Below are 21,835 nucleotides of genomic sequence, written 5' to 3'. Positions count from 1 at the left end.
GATTTTTTTTGTTTGTTTCATATTTTGCTCCAGCGTGGCCTTTTTATGTTTTTTTTCTTTTGTTAAAATGTATTTATTTTGCGTTTGAGGTTTTTTAAAAGGTTTAACCCACATTTTTTTCCATAACAGTTTGATGCCACAATGGGTTTTTAGTCCTTACTTTCCTCATGTATTCCCTTCAAGCTCATGCACATCTGCTCTCTTCTCTTCTAACTATAAAGAGAGTAGCCTTTACATTTACTTAAGCTTGTTGCGTTTGTGAACTCCAAGCGCTCTATGCAGCTACTTTACACCGCCTTTTTCCCTATATAAAGTGGTGATGAGCATCAGGTCAGTCTTTATAGGTTTCACTTGCACAGCGTTTGAACTGTGCTTGCAAAAACTGACTCATGTCTTTGCTGCTTGCCCTGTCCCTCCCACACCCCCCACAACTTCGTCATTACCTCGTCTTTCCCAACCCCCCCCTCACTTGATAGTTGCTGGCCCCATCCTTCCCACCACCTCCTGCAAGTTTGTTGCTTTCTCCACCCCTTCATCCTTGCTTTTTTCAGTCCCACCTCTCCCTCATCCTTCCTTTTTGTCAGCAAAAGAGCTTTGACGTAGCCAGCGATGGCCACATCACAGTGCTTTTTTGTTGATTGCGCCTGTTTCTCCATCTCATGTCCCTTTTGCCCATCTGAACTGTTCATCTCATAACGCTATTATTTCAGACCACGCTGCTGTGCAACATATCTAAAAGAAACGTTGACAAAAATCCATAGATCTCACATATGTTAAATCTATTGGGTTTGTCAAAGCTCATTGCCAAAAGTTGTGATTTCTTTTCACTTTGGGCAATCCATTACCAGCGTTCTTTTGTCTGCCTCGCACCTCAAAAGACAAATGGAGAATCCATTGGCTGGATCTCAGGAGGGCCTTGAAATTTTACATCTTTCACTCCAAAGACCATTGGATAGACGATCCGCATTTTGTTTGTTTTTTTCAGCAAAAAAAGCAACGGCAGTGCAAAAAGGACTTTCTCAAGTTGGACAGTCTCTTCATTAAGACCTGTTGTGCACAAACCAAGAAGCAGTCTCCAGAAGCACGGAAGGCTTATTCCACTACTGCCAAGGCTGGGACTGCTGAATTGGTACTTATGGGCCCTTTATTTCTAAGGTTGCGACATGGGCATCAGTACAGACGTTCACAAAGCATTACAGCTTTGACAGCCTGGTCCAATGGGTTCAACTATAATTGCATTTAGCTCATTCGGTCATGCAGGACTATTAGGTTTTGGTCTGAGCCCATTCTGCAGACCCTCCACCATTGGAGGTTACTGCTCTGGTACATATTCTAAAAGTGAGCAATCTACTGTTATAAGTATTCCTCAGAAGGTTGAGTTATTTACCTTCTGTAAAGTTCTTTCTGGTGGATACCCTATCAAATTGCAGATTCCTCACTTCCATCCTGCATCCCAGTTCTGTGGAATGGACTCTTGTTCATCTGAAATGGCCCCAAATTAGACATCTGCACACTGCCTTCAGATTGGTTTTGTGCTGCACGTCAGAGGGTGAAGACAGAGTCAAGAAAGAAACGAAAATCAGCATGCAGCTACAGCTCCTCTCAGTAATTTCCAGGGCAGAATGCAGTCATCGTGGAGTCCACGGCGCGAACTACCAGTGCACCGAACAACTGCTCTTAAAGCTTTCCTGATCCAGCCTGCCATCTTGGGATATCCTGAAGGTGAGGAATCTGTATCAGTATCAACCAGAAATAACGTTACCAAAGATAAGTAACCTGTTAATCAGAATTGCAATTTTATCGCACCATAGATTTAGAAGATTATTTTAAAAAGTGTCACCCCATCCTGAATTCCCCTGGGTGTGTAGTTTTCAAAAATGTATAGGTTTGGTAGGTTTCCCTAGGTCCCAGCAGAGCTAGGGTTAAAAAACTGAAGGTAGGCTCTTTGCCAAAAAAGGGCACGTTTTCACTGCAAAATTGAGGTGCGACAATGTTGCGTTTAGTGCTGTTTCCTGCCACAAGCACTAGGCAGACCCAGGCAAGTGAGGTACCATTTTTTTCGGGAGACCTGAGGGAACGGTGGGTGGGTGGAAATTTGTGTGAGCCCAGTGATGCCACAGTTTTACACACAAAAAAGTTAAAAATAATTTTTTTTTATCAGCAACATAAAGTTTGCTAGGGATTATGAGAAGGAACGTTGGAGGATCCACACAAGCCATACCCCCTTGAAAGCCCCCGGGTGTCTACTTTCCAAAAATGTGTGGGTTTGCTAGGTTTCCCTAGATGGCAACCGAGGAAGTAGAGAAAAACATATGTGACCCCCCTAGCTAAACCAATTATATTAGACAGAATTAGCTGTTTACTTGTGCAGCATGTCAAATTTGGTCACAACATTGCAAGGAAAATATGACGGACATTGTGAGTTTTAAAGGATATTGTGGATAAAAGTAATTGTTAGATTTCACCAGAGAGACATCACCATGTAGTTCCATGGGTTTAACAATATCTACAATTGGCAGGTTATCCATAGGCTGAATATACACCTTGGCCGAGACACTAGAAAAAAACCCTGCACAACCATCTACTGCTCAAACACACACACATACTGGTTGGATTTGGCACGAGGGCGAGTGATGGTTCAGTGTATATATAATTTAATTAACAAAATATTTCACAAAAATGAAAGGCACTGTCAATTACATAGACAAAAAAAATTAACCAATGACTCGCAGCTCGTGAGCTGTAAAGCCACTTCAAGGCACCAACCGCTTTACAGGCCATTCACACACCTTTCATACCAGGCACACAGAAGACCATTCACACCACCAGGCACTAAATCTACACATCACAACATTAAAAAAACAAGGTGCATACTGCTTCAAAAAAAAAAACACACGTCAAGTTTTCAAACACACACACATACATACTGGTTGAATTTGGCACGAGGGTGAGTGATGGTTCAGTATATACAATTGTATTAGCAAGTGATTTCACAAAAAATTAAATACACTGTTAATAATGGAAAGTACAAGAAACAGAACCAATGACTCGCAGCTCGTGAGCTGTAAAGCCACGTCAAGGCACCAACCTCTTTACAGGCCATTCATACACCTTTCATGCATGTGACCCATACAAAACATTCACACCACCAGCCGCGGACCCATCACATTACTACACTTCCACCAGCAGACCACGCCAATCAAGGGCCCATCACTTTCACACGCACACATTCCTGACACAGCAACTACACAAAGTCATGGATTACATGGAGTGGCGCTCAGCTAACACTGTTATTTAGTAACCAGCATTAAGTCACTTCTCACACACCGGCAGCCAAGCACCAGTCCACACACACCACCAGCCAAGTAACAGACCACACACACCGCCAGCCAAGCACCATACCACGCACACCGCCAGCCAAGCACCAGACCACGCACACCGCCAGCCAAGCACCAGTCCACACACACACCGCCAGGAAAGCACCAGTCCACAGACACCGCCAGCCAAGCCCCAGTCCAGGCACACCACCAGCCAAGCACCAATCCAAACACACCACCAGGCAAGCGCAAGACCACACACACCGCCAACCAAACACCAGACCACGCACACCGCCAGGCAAGCACCAGTCCCCAAACACCGCCAGGACAGCACCACTGCACACACACTGCCAGCCAAGCTCCAGCCCAGGCACACCACCAGCCAAGCACCAATCCCAACACACCACCAGGCAAGCGCAAGACCACGCACACCGCCAACCAAGCAACAGACCATGCACACTGCCAGCCAAGCACCAGTCCACAGACACCGCCAGCCAAGCGCCAAACCATGCACACCGTCAGACAAAGGACACTACACGCAAACCAACATCATACTTTAGTTTTTTTTCAATACAAATGAAAAACAAAAACAAATTGGAAATTGATACAAATCTACTAACTCAACAACTAAATCTAAATACACAGCACAAATGCCAACTTTGAAAATGAACAATAACTTTTAAAGAAAAGAGACCAGCCTGTTCACTTTACCACTCATCGATGCTCTCAAAAATTCTTTTGTGTATGGTACATTCTAAAACAAGCAGGTACACACAGCCCAGGGTTAGAAGGACAGACGGGGCAGTACATACGAAACTCCTTCTGCAAACCTCTTCGCCAACAGACTCTACATCTCCGACTGGGAAAGTCTTTTGAGGTTGTAGGAGGAATTTGATCAGAAAAGTGGCGATCTTTCAATCTGGCAACATCCTCCACCACTCCAACTCTAGGAACACTTGCCTGTTTCACTAAAACAAGGCTGCCTATTACAGACTCCTGAAACTTTTCAAAAGTCATCTTTGACTGAGGACAAGATTGCTGGAGCACAACAAAAGCATTAAAGGTTGCCAAGTGGAAAAGATGGATAGCCAACTTCTTGTACCAAATGTAAGACTTACGAAGAGCAGCATACGGTTCCATCCTCAGATCAACTGCGTCAACACCACCCATGTGCCTATTATAGTCCATAATGCACACAGGTTTGCGCGCTTCTGCAACCTGACCCCAAACAGTCACAGCTTCAGTGCTTTCATCATGTATGGAAGTCAACATGTGGACATCTCTCGTGTCTGAAAACTTCACAGACAAAAGCTCATCACAACGCAATGCACTGCACTGTCCCCGAGCAAGCTTTTTACAAACAAGTTCTTTTGGGAAACCTTTACGGTTACAGTGGATTGTGCCACAAGCAACAGTGTCCACTTTGGCCAATTCCCTAAACAACCGCACACCAGTGTAGAAGTTATCTACATATAAATGATGGCCTTTGTTAAAAAATCCTCTACCAAGTATCCACACAATTTTCTCAGTCACTCCAAAAGTCGACGGACAACCAGGGGGGTTAATGTGGGATTCCTTACCGGTGTACACCCTGAAATTAGAGACCTATCCAGACCGACTGTCACACAGCATATAAAGCTTAATTCCATAGCGTGCCCTCTTACTAGGAATGTATTGCCTAAATACCAAGCGGCCCTTGAACAACACCAAAGACTCATCCACTGCAATTTCTTTCCCAGGAGCAAAGATCTCAGGAAATCGATCAACAAAATGATCAATGACAGGCCGAATCTTGAAAAGACGGTCACAATCAGGGTGATCTCATGGCAAAGCAAAACCATTGTCAATAAAATGCATCATCAGAAGCAGAAGCAAATACCTATCACAACTCATGACTGCCGCAAATATAGCTGTTGCCATCAAGGGACTAGTAGACCAATATGAAGCCATTGATGGTTTCCTAAGCAAGCCCATCAAAAAAGTTAAACCCAAAAACTTTTTCATCTCCTCCAAATTTGTGGGAGCCCACCGGGTAGCTCTAGCGTGGGGCTTAAGGCTGGCACTGTTCTCCCTCAAAAACTGTTCTGCATACAAATTAGTCTGCTCTACAATCTCTGCAAAAAACACATCATCCATAAACAACTTGAAAAAATCAATTGGCAAAAAGTTTTCAGAGTTCACCCTACACCCTGGAACACCAGTAAATTCAGGCAATGCCGGCTGTACCATGCCTGGGGCAACCCAGTGGTCAGAACTTTCATAGACAAGTCTTGCAGCCTCAGGCTGCCGCCCAGCTGCCTCTTGTCTCACTACACCAACTAGAAGTCTAGCAGCCCCAGGCTGCCGCCCAGCTGCCTCTCGCCGCACTATACCAACGTGAAGTCTAGCAGCCCCACGCTGCACCCCAGATGCCTCTTGCCGCACTATCGGCACATCAATGTCCTCCTCCACCACAGGCACTTCATCCACACCAAAAATAGCTTCATCAGCACTCGGGGTATCTTCATCATCAGACTATGCCATGCGCAGAGAAAACTCACTACCAGAATCTTCACCTCCCACCTCTGCCTCAGAATCAGAGTCACTCCCAGCACCATGGTCCGAGGAAGAATCAAAACGCATTCCAACAACTTGCTGAGCGGTAATCCGGCGGCTAGCCATTATGCTCACTAAGAAAGGAGACTGCACAAACAACTCAACAACCAAGATTGTGCAAAGTAGGTAAAAAAATGTAAGCCTTTACCACAAAGATCTATAAACTGAACACTGCAAAGACACAGCAATTAGTCAACGATATCCCACTAGAAAGAAGAAAAAAAACTTAAATATACAAAAGGCAAAATACACACCAAGCACAAATGCAAAACATGTTTCACAATCACAAAAAACAGAAACCAAACAAACTCGTATTACTACAGACTTTTCAAAACAAAAACATTTACATTAAAATTGTACAAAAAAAAGGTGTCTTACCAAACACATGCAACTATACAAACAGCAGAAGCACCAGTAATGAAAATTCACACTGCAACAGTCTAAAGAAAAAAAGAAAACATTACACTTTAGAAAACAAAAAAAACACATTACAAGAGGCTATGTCTCGGGTTATGTCACAAATGGGGTGTCTGTCCCAATGGTGGACAGAATATAAAACTTTAATATTTGAAACCCCTGGAAGCAACCCTTTCCCAAGGGGTCGCTTCCATTGCTAAAGAAAAGACAATCCCTGGTGTCTAGTGGCACCCTCCCCCCCCCCCCGTGGGTGGGGGGGGGGCAGAAAAGTTAAAAAAAAATTCACCCAAGGGGTCACTTCCTTCTCAGAAAAACAATAATCCCTGGTGTCTAGTGAGCTTTTATGCCCCACCCCCCCTGGGTCCAGAATCGGTAAACAACGCCCAATCTGCGGGGCAGAAAAGTCTAAAAAAATTGTTCAGCCCCCAGGAAGCAACCCTTGCTTCCTTTCCAACAGAAAAAATAATCCCTGGTGTCTAGTGGGCTTTTCTGCAACCCCCCCCCCCCCCCCCCCCCCCACCCCCGCCCACGGGTCCAGATTCAGCCAAAAAACGCCCAATCGGGCCTCGGGGGGGGGGGGGGGGGGCGCAGAAAAGTCTAAAATAAAAATGTTGCCCCCAGTAAACGACCCTTGCCCAAGAGGTCCCTTCCTTTGCTAATGGAAAGACAATCCCTGGTGTCTAGTGGGCTTTTCTGCCCCCCTGGGTCCAGATTCTGCGAAAAAACGGGCGATCTGCCCCCAGGGGGAGGGGGCAGAAAAGTCTAAACTTAAAAAGTATGCCCCTGGAAGCGACCCTTGCCCAAGGGGTCGCTTCCTTTTTCAAAAATAAACATCCCTGGTGTCTAGTGGGGGCATTCCTGGTGCAGGATCGCGACGCTGTGCGCGATCCTGAACCAGGAATGCCCTGCATTGGGACATCAGGGGAGAGGAAACAGTGTTTCCTCCCCCCGATGGCAAGGCACCGAGAAAAGCCCCACCGGAGAGCAGGAAACTCACCTTCACGCTGGAAAGAAATGTCAAATGACTTCCAGCGCATCCAGCACTTCCTGATGACGCTGAGCGCGCTGACATCACCAGGAAGCGTGGGGGGGCCTGGGGTGGCAGCGGAAAGTCTTCCGCTGCCACCCCTGCTACAAGCACCACGATCGATGCCCCAGGGGGAGGGGGGGTGCCAGCGCTCCCCCCGAGGGCTGTGCTGATGACGGAGCGCTTCCGTCATCAGCACTATTTACAAAAAAGGGTGGTGAGGGACAGAGTCTCTGAATTAAGCAGAAAGCTCTCACCCAGTCAAAAGATCAGGGCTAGATCCAACACCGTTTTTTAGCTCACTGCACCATCCCAGTTTCAGAACCTGGCTGTATGCAAATTAGTCTGTTCCTGTCCCAGTGCATGATGAGAACAGGACAAACCAAACTACAGAAGCCAATTCTTACACTGGGAAGGAAACAAGCTCCCGGGGACCGGTTTCTGGCATTACAGCCGTCTTCGGCCCGGTTTGCTTGAATCCTGATGGTGCAATGAGCAAGGGTCTCACATCTGAGAATACCCTTCCACGCTTAGGGTGGACAAAAATATTTACAAAAAAGGGTGGTGAGGGACAGAGTCTCTGAATTAAGCAGAAAGCTCTCACCCAGTCAAAAGATCAGGGCTAGATCCAACACCGTTTTTTAGCTCACTGCACCATCCCAGTTTCAGAACCTGGCTGTATGCAAATTAGTCTGTTCCTGTCCCAGTGCATGATGAGAACAGGACAAACCAAACTACAGAAGCCAATTCTTACACTGGGAAGGAAACAAGCTCCCGGGGACCGGTTTCTGGCATTACAGCCGTCTTCGGCCCGGTTTGCTTGAATCCTGATGGTGCAATGAGCAAGGGTCTCACATCTGAGAATACCCTTCCACGCTTAGGGTGGACAAAAATATTTACAAAAAAGGGTGGTGAGGGACAGAGTCTCTGAATTAAGCAGAAAGCTCTCACCCAGTCAAAAGATCAGGGCTAGATCCAACACCGTTTTTTAGCTCACTGCACCATCCCAGTTTCAGAACCTGGCTGTATGCAAATTAGTCTGTTCCTGTCCCAGTGCATGATGAGAACAGGACAAACCAAACTACAGAAGCCAATTCTTACACTGGGAAGGAAACAAGCTCCCGGGGACCGGTTTCTGGCATTACAGCCGTCTTCGGCCCGGTTTGCTTGAATCCTGATGGTGCAATGAGCAAGGGTCTCACATCTGAGAATACCCTTCCACGCTTAGGGTGGACAAAAATATTTACAAAAAAGGGTGGTGAGGGACAGAGTCTCTGAATTAAGCAGAAAGCTCTCACCCAGTCAAAAGATCAGGGCTAGATCCAACACCGTTTTTTAGCTCACTGCACCATCCCAGTTTCAGAACCTGGCTGTATGCAAATTAGTCTGTTCCTGTCCCAGTGCATGATGAGAACAGGACAAACCAAACTACAGAAGCCAATTCTTACACTGGGAAGGAAACAAGCTCCCGGGGACCGGTTTCTGGCATTACAGCCGTCTTCGGCCCGGTTTGCTTGAATCCTGATGGTGCAATGAGCAAGGGTCTCACATCTGAGAATACCCTTCCACGCTTAGGGTGGACAAAAATATTTACAAAAAAGGGTGGTGAGGGACAGAGTCTCTGAATTAAGCAGAAAGCTCTCACCCAGTCAAAAGATCAGGGCTAGATCCAACACCGTTTTTTAGCTCACTGCACCATCCCAGTTTCAGAACCTGGCTGTATCCGTCATCAGCACAGCCCAACCGATGCTGATGACGGAACCGCTCCGTCATCAGCATCGAAGGGGTTAATGGAGGCTGGGTAAGTAACTAATCCTTTTATATAGGCCTATATCCTGTGCATGCTTTCTAAAGATTGTGGTGTGTATATATAAATTGACCTGTAGAGAAAATGTTAGTTTTGTGAACGCTTCCTAATGGTTTACTTCTCTTTTTGTACAGGATGGCTTGTGGGATGGTAATCTGTCGACATATTTCGACATGAATATTTTCTTGGACACCATTCTTAAAACTGTTTTGGAAAATGCTGGAAAAAGAAGGATTTTGTTTTCGGCGTTTGATGCAGATATTTGTACAATGTAAGTTAACTTAAGTTAACTTGAACTCTAGAATATTATGGTCATGTTTTACTCTGCATTTAAAGCAGGTATCCTCACTGCTGTCTGTACCTGCCGGGACGTAACACTAGGTCCCATGAAGGACATGAAACCTTTAAAACAGGTATGCTTGTTCATTGGGTAAGTGTTCTCTCCTGACTTTGATACTTTGTCTCGAAACCACTGCTAATGCAAACCAGCAGGGAAGATCTTCCTGTAATTAGCTAACACAGTCACTGAGGGGCACATTTGCTTGGAAATTTTCAAGACCAATCTTTACATGGTCAGATAGATATGATTGAATGTTTATATATGTTTGATGCTTGTGAGGTGTAGATCACATGCTTTGCATACTCCTGCCATCTATTGTTGGGTCCGGATATTTGCAAGTTGTTTTTCTTTGAAGAAGTCTTTCCAGTCACGAGGTAAGGTGACTCCTTCTTTCGTTGATAGTGCGCATGGTCCTCCACTCCATTGTTGGATTGTTTTTTCCGCCATCTGGTTTGGACGTGTATTGCTGCGCTTCACATCGAAACTGTTTCTTCTGGCTCCCCTCAGTGCACAATCCACTCTACCTGTGTCAGCATTGTTTCAAACGTGTACCCCACTTCTTCGCGTATCTTATCCGTCGAGGAAAACCTCTGTTTCGATCGAATATCTTCGGGGAGGCCTTCTGGCCTAACTTCGTCGGTCCACTTCTCAGTCGATGGAACGGACTCCATTAAAATTCTGCCCTTGAGGCCGCGCCAAGTATCCGCACACTGACTCCCATGAAGTGTGTAACTTGTCCTAGTCTCTGGAGCACAGCGTACAGGCTCGAAGAAAACGCTCCGTGATTGTCACTAAATGCAGAGTCCAAACATCGAATACATCCAGGAGATCTTTGGCAAAGAATGCGAGCACGAATTTGACACACAGTGGGCCGAGGAAGAACGTGCCTCCATTCCAGACTCGGACTCAGAGATGGAAGATGACTTGCCAGAAGGTCAACGTCTCGTGAGCACCGAGCGCCCCTTGACCCAAACTCCAACTCAGGTGAAACAAAAGGCTTCTGTCCCTCCTCCGCTTTTGGACCACTGGCAGCACCAAAAAGATTTGTTCAAGGCATGTGGGCTGCTGAATTCATATCTGTGCATAGATCGCCGCCTAGTGTTGGGTCCGGATGATTGCACATTGTTGTCCTGGAAGAGTCTTCGAAGTATCACAAGATAGGTGGCTCCTCCCCTGGACTACAGTGCGCATGGGCATCCTCTCCATCTTCAGATTGTTTTTTTCCGCCTGTGGGTTCGGATGTACTTTCTTGACTCAAGTTCGGAATCGAAATAAAACTCTTTCGCAAGGCCAAAAGGCCTTCGGGGCGTCGGTATTGTCTCGTTCGGTGCCTAGTACTCGATCCAGTTCTTCGAACAGGACGTCGATGGCTGTTTGCCTTTTCGACACCAAAGGCCCAGATACGATTGTCGATGAAACTGAGCCCGTTCAAGAGATGCCCCAGCTGCAAATCCAAACACCCGCACATCGATGTGCACCCAGTATGCAATAAATGTTGATCACCGGACCACGACGAGGCCAGCTGCATGGCCTGTTACAAGTTCCGGTCCAAGAAGACGCTTCGGCTTCGACGCGCCGCACGACAATCGGCTCAGAAGACCGCGCCCGACCCAGAGAACATCTTCGAGGCCGAAGACGACGAGGGCGTCTATGAAGAGGATTCTGGTCTGATCCCGCATCAGAGCACGAATCTAACTACGACATGGACGAAGAGGAAGACTACATCCATGATGAAGACGTCATCTAGGTAGGAGACGACGCAGAGGCCATCGGAGCCGTCGGGGACGACTTAAGTGATGAGCAGGGCCCACCCGCAACTGTGGGACCCAAGGTTGACCCTGTACCCTCTACGGCTCAGGTCGCGGCATCGCCTGAAGGCCTTAGCCAAGACCTTAACCCTCATTCTATAGCCCCGCGTCAAGGCCCGGCTAAGAATACTTCCAAAGAGCCACCGGTCGATCAACAAAGCTTACTGGCGAAATCGAAACCAAAAGCTGTTGAAGGGAAATCGAAACAGAAACTACTAAAGACTGCACTCGGATTGACGGCCTTCAATTCGTAGACGCCGAGCAAATCAAAAAGTGTCATCGGCCCGTCTGGGTCACAAGGGGGCGTCGAGCCGAAGAGCGGGGCGCCGAAGCCTGCCTCCACAGTCAAGCACGTTACGTTGACGCCGTCGACATTGACGTCCAAACATGGCGACACACTCAAGGCTAAAAAGACTGTCGATCCCAAGCCTATAGCCTCAAAGCCAATGTTAAGCAAGGCCCTCGAGTCGAAAAGCAAGCACGACCCGATGGAGCATGTCGCGTCGAAGCACAAAAGTGTGACTATTGCGCACTAAGAGCTGGAGTCGACGCAAGCCTGCAAAGCAGCTAGTGAGCCGACAGTCGGTCGGATCGAAAACGGCGCAAATAACAAAAAAGGTCGGATCGACTACAATGTCGGCGTCGACTATTAAATTTGGACTACGTTCGACCCAAAGCGTTTGAACCACAAAAGAGCACCGATATGCCCAAATCAGTATCGGTAGCCTCAAGGCAACAGTCCACTCAAGAGGATGTACTATTCCAGCCACCCTCATATGACAATCAGTCTAAGCTGTTCATAGACTCGGATTCTGGCAGACTCACCATTCACAAGAGGAAAATTGCTCCAGAACATCCTCTGGAGTCGTACAAAATCCCCCTTAAAAAGAAGAGGGATACTGCCACCTCGCCTGTTCTCTTTGAACCTGTGCAATCCTATGCCCATGACTATGCCTATTCTCCCACACGCATCAATGAGGATGTGAAGGAAGGATACAATGAGGATGAATTCACTTATCCTGCTGACACTGATCAGGATGAACCTCAAACCTGGATTGACCCGGATGAGCCTCAAACTACTCCTGACAGTCGTACAATGTTAAAACTTCGCCTACTGAAGATACGGCGGCGTTCAACGCTCTAATTGAAAGTGCAGCCACTAACTACGACGTGGAGATGCACGCCGACCCAGTGGAGGAAGATTTTCTTTTTGATACCTTCTCAACTTCTGAAAGATCAGTGAAAACCTTACATATGCTCAAGGGTGTCCTTAAACACGCCACTGACATCTTTAAGGAAACAACCAGGGCAAGAGTACTAAACCCAAGTATTGAGAGAAAATACCGGCCTGCACCTGTGGACCCTACTTATATCAGGGGCCAACTCCCAATGGACTCCTTAGTGGTGGCTAACGCTCGCAAGAGAGCAAACTCTCAGACAAGTGGTGATGCTCCTCCTCCGGACAAAGAATCCAAAATCTTGGAAGCATCAGGAAAACGTGTGGCCGCTCAAGCAGCAAATATTTGGCGAATCGCAAACACACAGGCCCTATTAGCTAGATATGATCGGGCCCATTACGATACATTAGAGCAAATTCTACAACACTTGCCTGATGTTTATAAGGAGGGGGCAGAAATGATGATACAGGAGGGAAAGCTGATCTCAAATGCATCCATCAAGTGTGCACTCGATGCAGCAGACACAGCAGCTAGGGCCATCAACACTAGTGTGATGCTAAGAAGGCATGCCTGGCTCCGTATCTCTGGTTTTAAGCCAGAAATACAAACTACTCTGCTCAATCAGCCAGTTAACCCTGACTTTCTTTTTGGCCCTGATGTAGACACAACACTTGAAAATATCAAAAAAGGCACCGAGACCGCAAACTCCATGGGGGCTCTGCAGTCACAACAGTTCAGGGGCGGTTCTTTTCGTCGCTCCGGTAACAGGATAGCCTCTAGAGGTCAAGCATCACAGCAAGCACAATACAACAAGGGGAGCACGCAAGCCATCTATGTCAAAAACAACAGAGGTGGATATCGGGGAAACAGCACCCAGGGCAGAGGTCGTGGACATAATAATGCCAGATCCTCCGCCACCAATAAACAGTGACGCCTTGTCACAGCCCCCAGACCACATAACACCGGTCGGGGGAAGACTTCAGCAGTTCCTGCCAGTCTGGGAAGGCATTACCACAGACAGGTAGGTGAGACAACTTATACAATACGGTTATTGTCTAGAACTAACCTCCACTCCACCTAACATACCTCCAAGGCACCGTCCTATGTCCGCAGAGCACATGCACTTATTGCAGCAAGAAGTACTCTGCATGCTGCAAAAAGGAGCCATAGAACTCGTGCCTTTAGAACAGCAGGGCACAGGGGTGTACTCACTGTATTTCTTAATCCCAAAGGACGGGTCTCTCAGGCCCATTCTAGACCTCAGACCCCTGAACCAGTACATCTTGTCAGAACATTTCCACATGCTAACTTTACAGCAGGTTCTACCGCTGCTCAGTCAGGGGGACTTCCTAGCAACACTAGACCTAAAGGACGCATATTTTCACATTCCCATTCACCTAGGACACAGGAAATATCTTGGGTTCACCATAAACAACCAGCATTACCAGTTCAAGGTCCTGCCTTTCGGGGTCACTGCTGCACCCCGGGTGTTCACAAAGTGCTTAGCTACAGTGGCTGCGCACCTTCGGAGACAACACATCCATGTCTATCCTTATCTGGACGACTGGCTTGTCCAAGCATAGTCAGCCCAACAGTGTGCCAGCCACATGTCACACAATTCACCTCCTCCACAGTCTGGGTTTTTCACTGAATTATCCAAAGTCACACCTTCAAACCGCACATGTGCAACAGTACCTAGGTGCGACAATAAACACTCTGACGGCAACGCCACAGCTAAACCCTGCCAGAGTCAACAACATGCAATTGCTGATTCAACAATTCAGGCCCCAACGCTCACTCCCAGCGCAGGTGTTTATGCAGCTGATAGGTATGATGGCCTCCTGCATCTTCATAGTCCCACATGCAAGGCTACACATGGCTCCCCTTCAAGAGTGCTTAGCACAACAGTGGAACCAGGCTCATGGACATCTCAAAGACCTAGTGGTGGTGACCGGTCGTGCATACAACTCTCTGCATTGGTGAAACACACAAAACCTTTGCAGGGGACGACCGTTCCAAGAGCCTCTCCCACAAATAGTGCTGACAACGGACGCATCTCTCCAAGGCTGGGGAGCGCATGTACTCCATTACACTGTACAGGGACTATGGACGACACAACAGCAAAAGATGCATATCAACCTATTGGAGCTGATGGCAATCTTCATGGCGATGAAGGCATTCAAATTGCATTTGTGCAACAAAGTCGTGCTAATCCGGACGGACAACATGACTGCCATGTATTACATCCAGAAGCAGGGAGGCACACACTCTCCACAACTGTCTCATCTAGCCCAGAGCATGTGGAAGTGGGCCATTCAAAGGAACATGTTCCTCATGGCGGAACATCTCCCAGGCAAGAACAACCAGATGGCGGACATGCTCAGCAGGCACAGCCATCAAATGCACGAGTGGGAGATACACCCCTCGGTGCTCCAACCATATTTCCAGCAGTGGGGTCACCCAGAGATAGACCTTCGCAACAAAGGAAAACGCAAAATGCCAAACCTTCGCCGCCAGGTTCCCGCACCCGCAGTCTCAGGGCAATGCGATATGGATGAACTGGTCAGGCAGATTTGCGTACGCTTTTCCTCCAGCACCGCTCATCCCGCTAGTGGCACGCAAACTGCTACAACAGTCCATGACGCTCATCCTGTTGCTCCAACGTGGGCAAGACAGGCGTGGTACACCACGTTCCTAGACCTCTCAGTGGTGCCTCGCCAACGACTGCGCCTCACTCCCAGTCTCCTCACTCAGAGCCATGGAGACATTCAGCACCCAGATCCTCAGTAATTGAACCTTGCAATATGGCTCCTGAGGTCATAGTTTGGCTACCTCAATTTGCCCCCTGATTGTATGAACATCATCAAAGAGGCAAGGAGACCTACAACAAGGGCATGCTATGCGGCCAAATGGAAGCAATTTGTCATTTACTGTTCCAATAATGACATAAACCCACTGGATGCTTCCACGCGAAACATTATCTGTTATTTGCTGCATCTATACAGATGCAATCTGGCATACAGTTCCATCAGGATACATTTGGCTGCCATGGCAGTTTATCTTCAAAACGGACAGCATCTTTCTCTTTTCAGATTGCCAGCCAATAAAGCTTTTATGGAGGGATTCAAAAGAGTGATCCCTCCCAGACACCCTCCTGCACCTGTCTGGAATCTTAACGTGGTCCTCACCAGATTAATGGGGCCACCCTTTGAACCTCTTCACTCTTGTGAAATACAGTTTCTGACATGGAAAGTGGCCTTTCTAGTAGCAATCACATCGCTGCGTAGAGTTAGTGAGCTACAAGCACTAACTATTCATGAACCCTTCATGCAGGTTCATGCTAATAGGGTAGTGCTGCGTACCAACCCTAAATTCATGCCTAAAGTGGTGTCGCAGTTCCACATTAACCAAACCATAGAGCTGCCCGTTTTCTTCCAAAATCCAGATTCCGTGGCAGAACGAGCTCTGCACACTTTAGATGTCAAAAGGGCTCTCCTGTATTACGTTGACAGGACAAAAGACTTCAGAAAGGCTAAACGCACTTTAACAGTTCCCCCACGAACGCATTCCACACGCAAGTTAGGGGCTTCCATGGCTTTCCTGGGTAACATTCCTCTAGAGGATATATGTAGAGCAGCCACATGGACCACCATACATACATTTACCAAACACTACTGCATAGATGTACACTCCAAACAGCAAGCTTCTGTAGGACAGGCTGTTCTCAAAACTCTTTTTCAGACTGCTGCGGCTGGCACGGGCAACTGCCAATAAGGAGGTAACTGCTATTTATTCTATGCACAGATATGAATTCAGGAGCCCACATGCCTCGAACGGAATATGCTACTTACCAGTATGCATCTGTTCTTGGCATGTAGGGCTGCTGACATTCATATCGCCCACCCTCCTCCCCGGTGCCTGTCGCGGCCGCAGCACTCAGAAGCATTCTCAGGCATGGTCATCTCTTACTGTATTACACTCCATCTCTGCCACAATGGCGAAAAAACAATCTGAAGATGGAGAGGATGCCCATGGGCACTGTAGTCCAGGGGGGGAGCCACCTATCTCGTGATACTTCGAAGACTCTTCCAGGACATCAATGTGCAATCATCCGGACCCAACACTAGGCGGCGATCTATGCACAGATAGGAATGTCAGCAGCCCTACATGCCAAGAACAGATGCATACTGGTAAGTAGCATATTTCTTCTGATGCCCCGCCCTCTGGCTTGGCACCGAAACACGTCACTAAGACTACCGGATCGAGTTCGAGACGTCCAAAATCTGGCACCGAGCTGAAACCTTAATGCTCAAAGCCGAAAACCACTTCGGAGCCGAAATCATTGACACCAAAAACAAAGCCTCCTTCGGCACGAAACCTTCCGCGCCAAAAAGTAATTCTATCCTGGTACCCAAATCGTCGGTGCCAAAATCTAAAACTATTCCTCCGAAGCTGCAGGATCCGAATTTTGATGCCCCAACAGCCAAATCGTACCCAAAACAAAAGGAACTTTATATAACTCCACATACAGGACATGTTCTTACTAAATCACCTCAGAAACGCAAACCCGAGGCAGAGGACACCCTTTACCATATACTTTGAAGAGGAACAATGTAGGTACTAAACCCTCCCCTCCTCCACCACGTTCCCTTACACCAACTTCTCTGCCTTTGCAGCGTTTACTGATATTACCAACTAACTCTCCACCACCACCACCTGACGATGATGGAGATGGGGGGACAATATTGTACCAATATTCCCCTGGAAGGATTATAACACAGATTCACCTACAGACAACGACCCAGATCTTCAACCTGCAAAGCCTTCCCCTTCTGACGACAATGTAGGATATCTAGAATTGCCAGCTAGAGTGGCAGAATATCATAGGTTTCAGTTACACAAGGAATCTCTAGAGAATGATTTCCTTCTTGAAATGCTTAGTAGCACACAAAGGGCTAGCCACATCCCACTATGCTTAAAGGTATGATGAGACATCCCGATGATATCTTTAAAGATCTAGGGCGTGCTCGCATTCTCACCCATAGAATTGATAACAAATATAAGCCTGCTCCCTCAGATCCAGTCTTTAATAAAGGACAGTTACCACTAGACTCCTTGGTTGGCTCTAATGCACGTAAACGGGCCAATTCACAGACTACAGGAGATGCTCCCCCTCCAGACAAAGAGTCAAAACTAATAGACGCTTCCGGTAAATGAGTAGCCGCCAAGCAGCAAATCATTGGCGCATTGCCAACACCCAGACCCTGCTAGCCAGATATGATAGGGCACACTGGGACAAGATGGAGCAATTGGTACAACACCTCCCAGAAGAGCACAAAGCAAAAGCCCAGATGTTGCAGACACCGCAGCTAGAGAGCTCAACACTAGTTTTTTTAAGGAGACATGCATAGTTAAGGATAACTGAAAGACACATCTGAAAGAAACACGTTAGTGTTAGATTCCTTACCTTAGAATATCCCCAGGCGTCAGTCTGGATCCGGAAACTTTTGCGTAGCAGTACCCCTGCGCGTCGGTAGGCGTCGTCTGCAGGCGTCCCCTGCGGCTCCGCGTCCGTCGTCGGCGTCGTGCGCCGTGATGACGTCGCTGGAGTACATAGACGCCGCCTCCGCGCGCTGACGTCAGTTCTTCTTTTTTCCGCGCCAGTGGACGCAGATCTGAAGAGCAGTACTCCGGTCTTTGACCAAGTTTTTCGATTGTCTTTTTCCTCTATTGTGCCTGATAGGATGCCAGGATTTAAGAATTGCGATGGCTGTGAGCGCACGATGTCGGTCACAGACCATCACCGCCTCTGCCTCCGGTGTCTGGGCCCCGACCACGACGTGGACTCCTGCGTCGACTGCCGGGCCCTTACCAACAAGGCTAGGCGGGAGCGGTCCCGCAAGCTACTGGAGCTCCGGGTGTCGGCCCCACGTCGGGACCGGGAGCGGTCCCGGTCCGGCCGGAGGTCGAGAGAGCGTTCGAGGGAGCGGTCGCGGAGCCGCGCCGGGCGCTCCGGAAGTCGACGCCACTCGTCATCCTCGTCAGGTAAGAAGCACAAGAAGTCGGGGCGTCGTCATCGTACCCCCGACTCCCCCCGACGCTCGCGCGATGCGGCCGGGGGCTCGGGTGACCCCGACCCCGCGGCTCCGCGAGAGTCGCCGGCGCGGCCTGCCTCATACCCTCCGGTCCCTGGGCATGGTGCGACGCCTGAGGAGATCGAGGCGTTCCTCATGGCCATGAGGGCGCTCGCTTCTCCGACGGGGCCTACGGCGCCTTCGGGCCCAGTGCTACCGTCTGGGGGCCCTGGCGGTTCGGGTGTCCCTGCCTCGGCGCCGTCGGGTGCTCCGGCCCCGGCGCCGCCGACGGCTCCGACCCCGGCGCCGCAGGGGCCTTCGGGATCGGCGCCGGCTGGTCTTCCGGCCTCCCCGGCGCCGTTGCCATCGGGGTTACCCCCGACGCCGCCCCCGCGCGGCGCCGGTTCTCCGCTGCCGGTTCCGGCCGGCGGTGGGGTTCCGACGCCGGCTCCGGGCGGCGCCGTCCCCTTACCTTCTCCGACGCCGGACGCGGCGCCGGACGGGCGTCGCTCGACGCCGGTCCCGGCGCCGATGGGGCCCATGAACCCCGAGGAGCCGGTCTTCATCATTGACTCTGAATACGGAGAGGATGAGGAGTACGGTGAAGGTTGGGAGGGGTCCGAGGACCCTCTGGCTCGCGAGTGCCAGTATGACCCGGACTGGACAGGTGACTTGGGGGATGCCAGTGGTTTGGACGACTCCCCTAACCCTGGTTTGATCTCTCCTCCTTCCGTGGCATCGGTGGAGGGAGCTGCCTATTCTGTGGTGCTGATGAGGGCTGCCAAGGCCTTAAACCTTGAGCTCCCCGTCGCGGCCGTGAGGCCTAACATCCTCACCGAGGTCTTCAAACCGCAGTCATGCCCACTGGAGCCTCTGCTGCCGTTTAATGAAGCCTTGTCTGACGTTCTGTTGGGCACGTGGTCCAGGCCCGCTTCAGGTGCGCCTGTTGATCGGAACGTGGCCAGGCGCCACCGTCCTTGTCCGGACGACCCCAAGTACCTGTCTACCCACCCCACTCCTGAGAGTCTGGTGATCCAGGCCTCGACCTCCCAGTCCGCATTCCCGTCGGCCCCGCCCGACCGGGAATCCAAGAGGTATGACCAGTTTGGCAAAAAGGTCTTCTCGTCCATTAGTTTGGGCCTGCGGTCTTGCAACACCGCCTGCCTCTTGGGCCGCTACACCCACTCTGTGTGGGATACGGTCGCGGAGCTGCTGCCAGAATGCCCCATGGAGGTGCGGGCAAAGCTCGGTCAGGCTGTGGCTGAGGGCCGAGATGCAGCGAAATATTCAATTCGGTGTGGTCTTGATACGACCGACTCGCTGGGCAGAGCTATGTCTACGACGGTGGCGATTCGTCGTCACGCCTGGCTGAGATCCGCCAATTTTTCGGCTGATGTCCAGAATACCCTGATGGACATGCCGTTTGATGGCTGTCACCTGTTCGGTGACAAAGCGGACCACGCGCTGGAACGCTTCAAGGACTCCAGGGTCACGGCCAAGTCCTTGGGTCTCTCGACCCAGCGTCAGCAACCGGGTTCGTTTCGTCCCTTTCGTGGCCAAGGAAGGGGCGCCCCCACACGTGCTGCCAGCCACGCGCCGCAACAATCCTTCCAACGCGGTGGCGGCCGTGGAAACCGCCGTGGTGGCGGTCGGGGACAACGGCGGGGTCAGACCACACCTTCCCCCGCAGCATCTACCCCAAAATCCTCCTAGTCCGTGCTTTCGGCCCCATGTGACGCCAGTGGGTGGCAGGGTTCGCCATCACCACGCTCACTGGCGCACGATCACTTCGGACAGGTGGGTGCTGCAAATTGTCCGAAGGGGCTACTCCCTCCCCTTCGAGACCTCTCCTCCAGCCATGCCACCGCAGAACCACCGTGTGTCGGGGGACCACTTGACACTTCTGCAGGAGGAAGTTACGGCCCTCTTGGCCAAGGGGGCCATCGAGCGCGTTCCTGGGCCAGAAGTAGGGCGTGGTTGTTATTCCCACTACTTTCTGGTGCCCAAGAAGGACAAGGGGGGCCTACGTCCTATCTTGGATCTAAGGAACGTCAACGGCTTCCTCCGGAAGGAGAAGTTCAAGATGTTGACGTTAGCTCAGGTCTTGGCTGCTCTAGACCCGCAAGACTGGATGGTAGCGTTGGACTTGCAGGACGCCTATTTTCACATCCCCGTCCTGCCGGCCCACCGGCGTTACCTGCGGTTCACGGTAGGCCAGGAGCACTTTCAGTTTATCGTGCTCCCCTTCGGCCTTACCAGCGCCCCACGGGTGTTCACAAAGGTGATGGCGGTGGTCGCAGCCCATCTGCGCAGGTTAGGGGTTTCAGTCTTCCCCTACCTAGACGACTGGTTGTTGAAGGCGGGCTCACCCCAGACAGTCGTCCACCACCTTCAGATGACGGCAGACCTCTTGCACGACCTGGGGTTCTCCATCAACGTGCCGAAATCACACCTGTGTCCCTCTCAAAAGCTCCTTTTCATCGGAGCGGTTCTGGACTCGGCGCAGTTTCGGGTTATCCTCCGGAACGGCGGGTTCGGGATATTCAGGCTTTGATTCCCATCTTTCAGCCGCTATCCCGAGTCTCGGTCAGGTTGACGCTGCGGCTGCTGGGACTGATGGCTTCCTGCATCCTTCTGGTGCATCACGCCAGGTGGCGGATGCGGGCTCTGCAGTGGGGCCTGAAGTTTCAGTGGGCCCAGCATCAGGGCAACTTGTCCGACCACGTCTTGATCTCGGAGGGCACTGCGAGACAACTGCAGTGGTGGCTTACGGACCGCGATTGGGTCAGGGGCAAGTCCCTCTCCCTTCCCCAACCGGAGCACGTTGTCGTGACGGACGCGTCCCTCCAGGGCTGGGGTGGCCACTTGGGAGAGGCAGAGATCAGAGGCATCTGGTCTCCGGCGGAGTCCCGGCTCCATATCAATCTGTTGGAGCTGCGGGCGATTCGTCTGGCACTGAAGGCATTCCTCCCCTTTGTCAACGGGAGTGTAGTGCAGGTGTTCACCGACAACTCCACCGCCATGTGGTACTGCAACAAACAGGGCGGAGTGGGGTCGTGGACCCTTTGCCAGGAGGCTCTGCGCCTCTGGCAATGGCTGGAACGTCAGGGCGTGACTCTGACGGTTCAACACCTGGCAGGTTCTCTGAACGCCAGGGCGGACGAACTCAGCCGTCGGTGCTCGATGGATCACGAATGGCGTCTGAACTCGGACGTGGCGCAAGGCATCTTTCTGCAATGAGGAGAGCCTTGGTTAGATCTATTCGCCACAGA

The 21,835-nt window shown here is 50.1% G+C and overlaps 1 protein-coding gene across 1 annotated transcript in view; it reads left to right on the top strand.

Annotated features, from left to right (window-relative positions):
- Nucleotides 1-21,835, top strand: part of GPCPD1 (glycerophosphocholine phosphodiesterase 1) — a 941,421-nt gene that overhangs the window by 849,275 nt on the left and 70,311 nt on the right. Inside the window, exon 17 of the mRNA XM_086927681.1 lies at nt 9,298-9,434. Within this exon, the coding sequence (XP_086783807.1) occupies nt 9,298-9,434 (137 nt within the window). The remainder of the gene's footprint in view (nt 1-9,297; nt 9,435-21,835) is intronic.

The sequence above is a fragment of the Lissotriton vulgaris genome, chromosome 6 (assembly GCF_964263255.1).
Source record: "Lissotriton vulgaris chromosome 6, aLisVul1.2, whole genome shotgun sequence".
Taxonomy (NCBI): domain Eukaryota; kingdom Metazoa; phylum Chordata; class Amphibia; order Caudata; family Salamandridae; genus Lissotriton; species Lissotriton vulgaris.
Note: the sequence above shows the minus strand (reverse complement) of the source record. Positions and strands in the feature narration are given on the sequence as shown.